Genomic DNA, 12,708 nt, shown 5'->3' with positions numbered 1-12,708 from the left:
CTCCTTAAAGTCCATGGTATGGAGATGTATTGGCAATACTCCACTGGAAAACAATATTCAAAGAGGTATCTCCCAAGGAAAGACAACAACCATCTTGCTAGTGACACCTTTTGGAAGTAACTCCCAATGAGTCAAAATCTGACTTTTTAAAAAGCCTTGGGACATGACAAGGGAAAATTGCCAAGGTGAATATCCATCAGCTTGGGAGATCATTTTCCTTGGGAGATACCTTTTTGCATATTGCTTTCCCAAGCCAATAAGTCTCCAAACCATGGAGCACTTCCAGTAAGTCAGGAATGGTTTCTTTAGGGGGAGCCATTACTCTACCTAAGCTGCATGCAAGGGATCACACAGAGACAGCCAGAATCCTAGTTCGTACTGATGAGGAGCAAGCACCCCAAAACAGCTGTCTACGGATAGCTTGGCTTTATTTCCTTGTCATCAACCAAGGCTTGTTAAAGTCAAATTCTAAGTATAGGTATGATATGTGAGAAGTGATGCATTTTGTTTATGTAGCCCATTTCCAAGTATTTCCTGCTGAGAGTGGCCAACCCTTTAAAGTTACAGAATCAGCCAGGCAGCCATTGATCAGGAAGTGTGAGTTACATGACTGCAGAACAGAACTATTAAGTGGCTGTAGTCTGTAACCATGGCGACACATGGGTCTGCATGGGCACTGTATACATAAAATGGAGAGTTGTAATAAATACCATCTGCAAAGTTGTTTCATGTATTATTTTATAGCCATAAAAAATGGGTTGAAAAAGTATTCAAACCCTTTAGATCTTTACTTGCATGCTTGTGTCCAGACGGTCACTTGTGGATCAGTACAAGAAGCCTCAGCCGTCAGCAGCAGCAGCAGATAGAGAGCTAATCAGTAACTGCTGATGGAAGATCTTCCGAGAGCCGCAATCCACCCGGGACAATTTGCTTTTCCAGAATAAGAACATGTTGTTATTTTCCTCTTGTTATTTTGTGCAGGCCGATGCAGTAATAGCTCTGTGTTCTGTCTACTCCTATTTCTGGATTTCCTGGTACATTATGTAGTATTTGATTCCTTCTATCAAAATTTAAATATTTCTTTGAGGACTGTATGTGAATGTACTGTAGATGCTTTACAGTAATTGACTGTGGTCAGGACAATTCAGGTCAAGTTGCCCGTCATCCTCCTGACCTGTCCATACGGTTTTTGCTTTGGGTCCAATAACAGGATAAATGGATAGGTAATACATTCTGTAACACCCCAGAGTTGTGTTACTAAACTCTTTTACCCCGCTACAATCTACTAAGAGCATTAATTTTGTCAGAAACGAAGTAGAAAACGTTGAGTCACAGAAACAACCCCAATAGACGGTCAAACCACGACCAACCAGCGTTCAAACAAAGTCCCGTGTGGTGCTCAGCAACCCAGAGGAACAGGTTCTTATGAAGACAGTATTATGAGAGAGAATAAGTGCGGCACTCACCAATGCTGGTTAAACTTCAAAGCTTTATTGCTTCTTAAATGAAGACATTTAGGCAGGCTGGGGAGTGGAACATGCCTATCACTGGAGATCGGCGGTGAACTAGCGCTTTATCGGACCGCTTCGAGGATCTAATATGATTTTACATTATATCCTCACAAATGTGCATAAAACCTCGTTAAATCAAATTATTGCTGTAATTTCCATGTTCACCAGCAGGTGGCAGCAGTGTGTTAGCAAGGACTTAGGTTCAGTTTAGTATATCTAAGCTGGAATAGTTCGTTCCAGCTTAGCTCCCCCCTCTGTGAGCAGAGTGGGCAGTGCCCATATCCTGCAGAATGGGGAGTGAAGGAAGTTAGAGGGAGTGTAGCCCACCCCCTGCTAAGTGCAGGGTGTGCGTGTTAGGAGCTCCCTGAGATAGAGAAGAAAGCCAGGATCTTGTCTCGGCTGAGACATTGATCCCCATCCCCCGCCTGAGCCCTGCAGCCTCAGCTGGATGAAGAAAGCAGATAAACTCCAGTTCCAAGACGACAGCATACCCTGAGAAGATAACTGTGAGTAAAGTTCCAGAGACCCAGGAGAAGCCATATTCCTCCTCAGCTAGTCAGTCCCCATACAGCAGAAGATTAAAAGTGCAGAAGCCATATTCCTGCCACAGTTTAGAGCTACAAAGCAGACATCCTTTCCTGCAAGCTCCAGGTTGATAGAGCAGAAGATAAATTCCTGCCAACCATTGCCAATACCTGCTGGGACCAAAGGCTAAAGCTGTATCTTGCTTGGATTAAAGTTACAATCAGTAAAGACAAGTTTGAACTTTACCAAAAGTCTGGATCTCAATTTCTGCTGCAAAATTCCTCTATTACTCCTACTAGCACTACACTCAATTTATTGCAAGTGAGCCAGGATCCAGGAGTCCAGCCGTACCCAGGTAGGAGACACCGTTGACACCATTGCCACTACCATACAGAGACATTACACCACTCTGGCATTCCTAAACTGGGGCGTGTACTTCCAGTGATCTGATATTGATGAACTCTCCTGAGGATAGGTCATCCATATCGAAATCTCGGACAACCCCTTCAAGGGGGTTTTCCTGACATAGGCTGTTATCGCCTGGTTGGTGACAGTACCAGCAGTGGAGTGCCTAGGGCAGGGGTGTCAAACTCAAATTCATCGGGGGCCGCATCAGCAGTTTGGTCATCCTCAAAGGGCCGGTTGTATCGGACTTATGGGGGATCTGTGGGTGACACTTATGGGGGATCTGCCCACCCCTAGGACCGCCCCCTAAAACCGCCCCTTTAGAGAACAGGGATGCAAGTAAAATTTAGGGGGGCTATAAAAGTCCAGCAAAGAAACCCCCCAGATGGGGATGGCACTGTTAATGGGGGATCTGGGGATGGCATCCACAGATCCCCCATCCTATAACAGTGTCATCCACAGACCCCGCCCACCCTATAACAGTGCCATCCACAGACCCCCCCCACCCCATAACAGTGCCATCCACAGACCCCCCCACCCCATAACAGTGCCATCCACAGACCCCCCCCACCTCATAACAGTGCCATCCACAGACCCCCCACCCCATAACAGTGCCATCCACAGACCCCCCACCTCATAACAGTGCCATCCACAGACCCCCCCACCTCATAACAATGCCATCCACAGACCCCCCACCCCATAACAGTGCCATCCACAGACCCCCCACCTCATAACAGTGCCATCCACAGACCCCCACCCACCCCATAACAGTGCCATCCACAGACCCCCACCCACCCCATAACAGTGCCATCCACAGACCCCCCCCCCCCATTGCCGCTCCAGTACAGACTAGTTATAAAATGTGTACAATTAATAAGGATTCTATTCATGAGGCCCCCTCTGCAGTAGAACATTCAATATAGCCACATCCTACTCACAGGGCTGTTATCTTAATGCTGGCCAGCCGGGCAGACGAGCGGCAGCGTCACGACTGACGTCACATGCCTGCGCCGCCTCCTTCATTCAGAAAGTAGGCCGGGCACATGACGTCAGTCGTGATGCTGCCGCTCGTCTGCCCGGCCGGCCAGCATTAAGATAACAGCCCTGTGAGTAGGATGTGGCTATATTGAATGTTCTACTGCAGAGGGGGCCTCATGAATAGAATCCTTATTAATTGTACACATTTTATAACTACTGGAGCTGGGGGCCGGAGCACAGTGAACGCACCGGCCCCCAGGTCCTCCTCCCAGCTGATACATCGCAGCCTGCGATGCTGGAGCATGGCAGGCTGCGATGTCAAAAGGTGGCGGAACGCCGTTCCGGTGCGTTCCGCCTGAAAAAAAGCCCTGCCGCTCATTATGCGATTTATTATCACTTCCTGCACGGGCCTAATAAAAGGTGAAGGCTGGCGGCCGGCGGCGGCTACGCGGGCCACATGACGAGGTCTGGCGGGCCGGATTCGGCCCGCGGGCCTTGTGTTTGACACCCGTGGCCTAGGGTGTTTGGCAACCAGGGCGGGTGCTTTCTCTGGCACCCCCCTTCCCCAATACTTGACCACATACCGCTTACATCCAAGGGCATCTCCTGTCATGTAGACCTTCTCTTTCCTTTTCTCCTCCGTTAGGCCGCCATGACAAATTCTTTCAGCCGTGTCTCGTCTCTGCAGAGTTTGTAATACGGACATGTTAGATTTCTCAGTTTTTACATCAACCTCCCCATCCTGGTGTCCCCACAGTGTCATGCTGCCGCCACCCCTAATACTGTGCCCGTGGTGCCCCCTAATATCCCAGGTACTATACTGCTGAAAAATAGTGAGCCCAGTAGACATACCGTAATTGGGGTCATTTATCAAACTGGTGTAAAGTAGAACTGGATTTCCAAAAGAGCTGTCAAATATGAAAGGTGGAATCTTATTGGCTGCTATGGGCAAGTAAGCCAGCTCTACTTTACACCAGTTTGATAAATTACCCAAATTATGTCTACTGGGCTCACTATTTTGTCCCTATAGTGTCTACAACAGTTATAATGTCCCCTAGGGTGCCTCCAGTAATAATAACACCCAGGTAATAATCCCTGTATAGTGTTCCCAGAAATAATTGAATTGCCCCTTCAGTGCCTCCCCAATAGCAATGCCTCCCACGCTGCCCCCATATAGTAATTTCCCCCACACTGCCCCCCATAATAATTTCCCCCCACACAGTAATTTCTTCCACACTGCCCCCATACAGTAATTTCCCCCACACTGCCCCCAGAGTAATTTCCCCCACACTGCCCCATACAGTAATTTCCCCCACACTGCCCCATACAGTAATTTGCCCCACACAGTAGTTTCTCCCACTCTACCCCATACAGTAATTTCCCCCACACTGCCCCCACATAGAAGTTTCCTCCACACTGCCCCCACACAGTAGTTTCCCCCACACTGCCCCATACAGTAATTTCCCCCACACTGGCCCCATACAGTAATTTGCCCCACACAGTAGTTTCTCCCACTCTACCCCATACAGTAATTTCCCCCACACTGCCCCCACATAGAAGTTTCCTCCACACTGCCCCATACAGTAATTTCCCCCACACTGCCCCATACAGTAATTTGCCCCACAAAGTAGTTTCTCCCACTCTACCCCATACAGTAATTTCCCCCACACTGCCCCCACATAGAAGTTTCCTCCACATTGCCCCCACACAGTAGTTTCCCCCACACTGCCCCCATACAGTAATTTCCCCCACACTGGCCCCATACAGTAATTTCCCCCACACTGCCCCCACACAGTAATATCCCCCACACTGCCCCCCTACAGTAATTTCCCCCACACTACCCCCATACAGTAATGTGCCCCACACAGTAATTTCCCACACACTGCCCCATACAGTAATTTCCCCCACACTGCCCCCACACAGTAGTTTTTCCCACTCTACCCCATACAGTAATTTCCCCCACACTGCCACCACATAAAAGTTTCCTCCACACTGCCCCCACACAGTAGTTTCCCCCACACTGCCCCCCAACAGTAATTTCCCCCACACTGCCCCCTCACCCCACACAGTAATATCCCCCCCACTGCCCCCACACAGTAGTTTCCCTCACACTTTCCCCCACACAGTAATTTCTCCCACACTACCCCCACACTAGTTGCCCCCACACAGTAGTTTCCCCCCCACTGCCCCCAAACAGTAGTTTCCCCCACACTGCCCCCTAACAGTAATTTCCCCCACACAATAGTTTCCCTCACACTGCCCCTCACACAGTAGTTTCCCCCACACCGTCCACCACATAGTAGTTTCCCCCACACTTCCCCCATACAGTTATTTCCCTCACATTGCCCCCACACAGTAGTTTTTCCCACTCTACCCCATACAGTAATTTCCCCCACACTGCCCCCACATAAAAGTTTCCCGCACACTGCCCCCAACAGTAATTTGTCGCACACTGCAAGCACAGAGTAATTTTCCCCACACTACCCCATACAGTAATTTCCCCCACACTGCCCCCATACAGTAGTTTCCTCCACACTGCCCCCACACAGTAGTTTCCCCCACACTGCCCCCCAACAGTATTTTCCCCCACACTGCCCCCACACAGTAATATCCCCCACACTGCCCCCACACAGTAATATCCCCCACACTGGCCCCATACAGTAATTTCCCCCACACTGCCCCCACACAGTAATATCCCCCACACTGCCCCCACACAGTAATATCCCCCACACTGCCCCCATACAGTAATATCCCCCACACTGCCCCCATACAGTAATTTCCCCCACACTGCCCCATACAGTAATGTGCCCCACACAGTAATATCCCACACACTGCCCCATAGAGTAATTTCCCCCACACTGCCCCCACACAGTAGTTTTTCCCACTCTACCCCATACAGTAATTTCCCCCACACTGCCACCACATAAAAGTTTCCCCCACACTGCCCCCACACAGTAGTTTCCCCCACACTGCCCCCCAACAGTAATTTCCCCCACACTGCCCCCCAACAGTAATTTCCCCCACACTGCCCCCTCACCCCACACAGTAATATCCCCCATACTGCCCCCACACACAGTAATTTCCCCCACACTGCCCCACACTAGTTTCCCCCCACTGCCCCCACACAGTAGTTTCCCCCACACTGCCCCCACACAGTAATTTCCCCCACACAATAGTTTCCCTCACACTGCCCCTCACACAGTAGTTTCCCCCACACTTCCCCCATATAGTTATTTCCCCCACATTGCCCCCACACAGTAGTTTTTCCCACTCTACCCCATACAGTAATTTCCCCCACACTGCCCCCACAAAAGTTTCTCGCACACTGCCCCCCAACAGTAATTTGCCCCACACTGCAAGCACAGAGTAATTTTCCCCACAGTATCCCCATACAGTAATTTCCCCCACACTACCCCCATACAGTAATTTCCCCCACACTGCCCCCATACAGTAATTTCCCCCACACTGCCCCCATACAGTAATTTCCCCCATACTGCCCCATACAGTAATTTACCCCACACTGCCCCACACAGTAATTTCCCCTACACTGCCCCATATAGTAATTTGCCCCACACAGTAATTTCCCCCACACTGCCCCATACAGTAATTTCCCCCACACTGCCCCATACAGTAATTTCCCCCACACTGCCCCCACACAGTAGTTTTTCCCACTCTACCCCATACAGTAATTTCCCCCACACTGCCCCCACATAAAAGTTTCCTCCACACTGCCCCCACACAGTAGTTTCCCCCACACTGCCCCCAACAGTAATTTCCCCCACACTGCCACCTCACCCCACACAGTAATATCCCCCACACTGCCCCCACACAGTAGTTTCCCTCACACTGCCCCCCACACAGTAATTTCCCCCACACTGCCCCCACACTAGTTGCCCACACACAGTAGTTTCCCCCCCACTGCCCCCACACAGTAATTTCCCCCACACAATAGTTTCCCCCACACTGCCCCTCACACAGTAGTTTCCCCCACACCGTCCACCACATAGTAGTTTCCCTCACACTGCCACCACACAGTAATTTCCGCCACACTGCGCCCCCACAGTAATTTCCCTCTCACTGCCCCCACACAGTAGTGTCCCCCCCACTGCCTCCCACACAGTAGTTTCCCCCATACTGCCCCCCCCCCACAGTAATTTCCCCCACACAGTAATTTCTCCCACCCTGCCCCCATATAGTAATTTGCCCCCCACATAGTAATCCCTCCCATAATAATTTCCCCCCACACAGTATCCCACCATAATATTTTTCTCCCACATGTCTTTCTGTGTGTCCCCCCCATGTCCCCCAAAGTTGGCACATCAAATAAAAAAAACGAAAGAAACAAAAACCTAAAAGCTTAATACTCACCTGCGCTTGCTCGCAGAGGAAGGCACGCACACTTCACTGTGCTGCTGCGTCCCGGCACAGGCGTCGTCACGCACGCCTGCGCCGGGATTTCACTAGCGCATAGGCTTCAGGCCTACTAGGCCTGAAGCCTATGGCAGTGATCGGCGGCGGGGCAGGGAGCTATGCGCTCCCGTACCCTGCCTCAGTATGTGGGCGTCAGTGCTCCAGCAATGAGCGCTTCCATCTGTATTGATGGAAGCGCTCATTGCTTCTGGCACCCCCCTGAGAGCCGGCCCCCAGGGTGGACCGCCCCCCCTATGCACGCCACTGAATACCTACACAATCTAACCAAGGGTAGCAATCTCCCTGCATTGTAAGAGTATGTTTTAATTACGCATTTATTCTGTCCCTTTAATTCTGTTCCATTTTCCTATTACCATTATGTTTGATGATGTGCTTTGTAAAGTCCACATTCCTGAATGATCAGGGGCTGATGGGAATAACTGTGGTCTGCACTAACAATTAATTGGGGTTCCACCAGGCACTTCATCCTAGGTAGGATGTAAGTATTGATTTGCCCTATCTCTTATATACCCTGGGGTGTTGGTCATGTGTTCTAACGTAGTAGGTAGCCATGTGTTTATAGCATGATCGACCGAATCCCTTCCCCATATTTACACTAGTGATGTTTATTTACTTTTTATTATTCTGTATGTGATTTGTTTGTGTTATCGTCTATTTAATCACACTTAGTAAATATATTCACTTAGCCTGCGTAAGTTTATTCATTCTCAAATATGTAATATGTTTATTTATTTATTTATTGTTTATATAATTTATATGTAAAACTGGGAAAGGGGGGATTTAAACTATTCTTTGGTGTTTGTTTGTTTTTTTACTTTTTATTTACTAACTATTAGCCCCTTTAGGGGCTAGAGCCCTTGTCCTATTCACCCTAATAGAGCTCTATTAGGGTGAATAGGATCTTACACTCTCACTGCTGCCCTGTGCATAGTGCACACAGCAGCAGGGAGCTTACCACAGAAGCCAGGGCTTCAGTAGCGTCCTGGCATCCATGGTAACCCATTGGAGCCCCGCGATTACACTGTTGGGGCCCTGATCGGAACTGCCACTGCCACAAATGAAGAGGGGGGAGGGGACCCTGTGGCCACTGCCACCAATGACTTTAATACTGGGGGGTTGGGGGGGGGCGCACTTGCACCACCAATGTTTTAAATACTGGGGCGCACTGAGCCACCAATGAAGATAACTCACCCATTAATTCAAATACAGGAGGCAGGTGCCAGCTGCAGAATCATATAGCTGACACCCGACCTCTATGACAGGGAGCTGTGATCTGCGGCAGTTAACCCCTCAGGTGCCGCATCGAATCGATACCAGTACAAAAGTATCTATTGGGTATCGATAATTCGATACCCGGTGCAAACCTAGACCAAACACGGATTCTTCATGGACATCTTCAAGGATGAAACAAGGACTGATTTTTTTAAGGAACGTCAAAAGGGCACAGAAATGAGGACGAGGCTTTTGGCTTTATGCACACAGCTGTGGCCGTATTTCGATCCACAAAAAAATGAATCCACATTTTTCTCACTCGCATCAATAGAACTGACTTTTTTCACCCGCAATACGGACAAGAATAGGACATGTTCTATCATTTGTGGAACGGTCATCCATAGAAATGAATGGATCAGTAAGTTATGCAGATGGCAGACTGAAGAAAAATACGGTCATATGTCTGAGCTCTAAGAAGTTAGGAAGATGAATAAATACATTTCCACCCACTCAGAGGGTCTACTGTGACAAAATAGTTGTGGACACATGATAGCATCATCTTAAAGGGCACATGCTGAGAAAAACAGGGGCGTTGCCGTTACACCTAGAGGCTCTGCTCTCTCTGCAACTGCAGCGCTCTCTGGACTTTGATTGACAGGGGCAGACAGTGTAACCGTGATCACGCCTGGTCTCGTCAATCAAAGTGCAGAGGTCTCAGCAGCTGCAGAGAGGACAGAGCCTCTAGGTGTAATGGTAATGCCCCCTTTGCTCCCAGAAGCTCATTTGCATATATTAAAACATCATTTTTCACCGCAATGCTGGCACATATGAGCATGGGACCAACACAGATGCCTTCAGCTGCCAAGCGCATCATGTAACAGGTCAGACAGTGTCATAGGTACAAATCTGCTGACAGATGCCCTTTAAGGGACTCTGGGGTTGTTATGGGGACAAGGTGATTGTATAATTTGAGGAGGTGTTTAGGTAACTATGGCTGACCCTTATGGGGTCTGCGGTTAAAGCCTATGTGCCTTCAGACTGGCACTTATGGGAACACATCAGCTGGTGCAAGATGGGCACAGACTGTCTCTTATGGGGATATTGTGTCTGAGGGACATGGGGACACTATGGCTAACATTTGTAGGGGTAAAGCTACAAGGATACCAGATGGTAGCACTGCTGCTGGCTGTCCTTTTGGTGGAGCTCAAAGAAGGGCATCTGAAAAATCTGCAATGTGTGTGGTGGGGGTTGGTGCCACTTGGTGGTTCCACCTACTGTTGGCTTCAAAAAGTTAGTGTATATGGAATGGGTAAGGCCTGGAGGTTCCTTTCCCAGAGACATCAAACACAGATTATTCCCAGTAACACCAGTTCTCCCAGACACTTACTTTGAAAGTTTGATTTCGATTTGCTGTCGTATTTGTTGCCTCTCCTCATCGGTTCTCTGGGGGAAGATGTTCCTGTCCTCTAGCTCCTGCTTGCTGGGCCGGTTCCGCAGTTTGACTGCCAGCAGCTCCTTCTTGTATTTTCTTGGCAAAGTTCCTAAAAGGAAGGAAGGAGAATTGACCTCTCCTGCAGTCATGCTTTACTCCATTCCCTCTGCCCCTCTTCTCGCTAACCTACAGACAGTAGAAGCGAGGGCAGATGAAGACAGTAGGACATGACTGCAGAGGCTATGTTTAATCCGCTATCACACAGACACATAGGTCTGCAGAGGAGCTGTATACATAAAACTGTAGTCGATTTTATATCCAAACTTTTTAGCAAACTGATTTTTTTCATATTTTAGATGCACTGGAGTAATAATTTAAAAAAAAATGGTTGCAGAATTGCGTGGAAAATCCACAGTGTGTTTCAGGTGGATGAAATTTTACCAAATCTGATCCATATGCTGTGAAAAACATCTTTAAGAGATATTGAACCTGCTACATGTCAATTTATGTTGCTGTGCATAGGGTGAAATGCATGTCAAATCCGCAGTAAAATCCACCACAAATCCACATGTAACTTACTCATCTAATAATTTTTCCACTAGTTTTATGTCTCATGTGGACATACCCTCAAAGTAAACACTACATTAGTGTTTACTTTACAGCACTGTAGTGTTGCTAGGGATGGCTGGCATAACATGTGCATGGCACTCTCCCCATAGTCCATGAAAAAAAACACATCAAAACTGCACCAAAACGCATTGGGATACAAATTGCATCCACTTATGGATTCTGCTTCAGGATTTTTCAGCAGATTCCACTAGTCACCACTAGGGAGAGCTCACCACATTCAGATTTATACAGCTCCCTTTGCATTCAGCAGTATAAAGCCATAGGCAGGTGGCTCCCCCCAGTGGTGACTGCCTGCAACCTGGGTCAGGTAAAACATGAATAATCAGAGCTCCTCTAAAGAGGTAGATCATGAAATGAATCAATACAGAATTCTGAAAAATGAGGGTGAGCACTCACTTTGCAAGTTGTAGCCCAGCTCTCACAGAGGAATGCAGTCCATTGTGACTTGCTGGGACCCTATGATTTCTGGGTACTGCTCTCCCTATATTCAAGAAGCCGTCAGTACTGAACAAAAACCTTATGACTGAATATGGAGACAGAACATCATTAAATTACATATGTATAGGGGAAATCATATTACAGTGCTCCCTCAGGATACAATGGCCTCAAGATACAATCTTTTCAACACACAGTGGTCTTTTCTGACCCATCGTAACTTGAAACTAGACTCAACATAGAATGTCTCAGACTCAGATCCAACCAATCAAGGCCACTTCTCTGGTAAAAATGCTGGATTAGTTGCTAACAAAGATAAAGTCCAAAGGTTGTGAGCAGCACAGCAGAAAACTTTGTAACAGGGTTCCAGCGGCTGAGGAGGCAATCCAACTTCCAAAAAGACAAAAAGAAAAATTCCACGGCACTTCCAAGGAGTATATTAAGGCTACTTTCACATTAGCGTTTTTTGAGGATCCGTCATGGATATGCAAAAATGCTTCCATTACCATAATACAACCGCATGAATCCGTCATGAACGGATCCGGTTGTATTATGTCCTACATAGCCATGTCAGAACCGTCATGAACACCATTGAAAGTCAGTGAGGGACGTGTAAAAAGTATAACCAAACAGCCCTTGCCCTGCATGAATCAACACAGGGCAAGGGAGAGCATCGGAGCATGAAATGCTCCAATTCTAATATTAGGGGGGCTGGAGGGGTGAGAACAGGGATATGTCCGGGATCATTTTTTTTTTTTAAATCAGATACATTTTTATTATTATCCCGGGTTCAGTTTTGAACCCGGACAACCCCTTTAAATGGGGTCTTCCAGTTACACTGAACAAAAATATAAACGCAACACTTTCGGTTTGCTCCCATTTTGCATGAGCTGAACTCAAAGATCTGAAACATTTTCTACATACACAAAAGACCCATTACTCTCAAATATGGTTCACAAATCTATCTAAATCTGTGTTAGTGAGCACTTCTCCATCCCACCTCACAGGTGTGGCATATCAAGGTGCTGATTAGACAGCATGAATATTGCACAGATGTGCCTCAGACTTCCCACAATAAAAGCCCACTCTGAAATGTGCAGTACAATGCCACAGATGTCGCAACATTTAAGGGAGCGTGCAGGCTGCGAG

General features: G+C 47.9%; 1 protein-coding gene across 1 annotated transcript in view; it reads right to left on the bottom strand.

Annotated features, from left to right (window-relative positions):
• The window catches only part of PHACTR3 (phosphatase and actin regulator 3), a 168,004-nt gene that overhangs the window by 114,669 nt on the left and 40,627 nt on the right, over positions 1-12,708 (bottom strand). The window contains exon 8 of the mRNA XM_044299648.1: positions 10,450-10,603. Within this exon, the coding sequence (XP_044155583.1) occupies positions 10,450-10,603 (154 nt within the window). The remainder of the gene's footprint in view (positions 1-10,449; positions 10,604-12,708) is intronic.

Source organism: Bufo gargarizans, chromosome 6 (assembly GCF_014858855.1).
Source record: "Bufo gargarizans isolate SCDJY-AF-19 chromosome 6, ASM1485885v1, whole genome shotgun sequence".
Classification (NCBI taxonomy): domain Eukaryota; kingdom Metazoa; phylum Chordata; class Amphibia; order Anura; family Bufonidae; genus Bufo; species Bufo gargarizans.
Note: the sequence above shows the minus strand (reverse complement) of the source record. Positions and strands in the feature narration are given on the sequence as shown.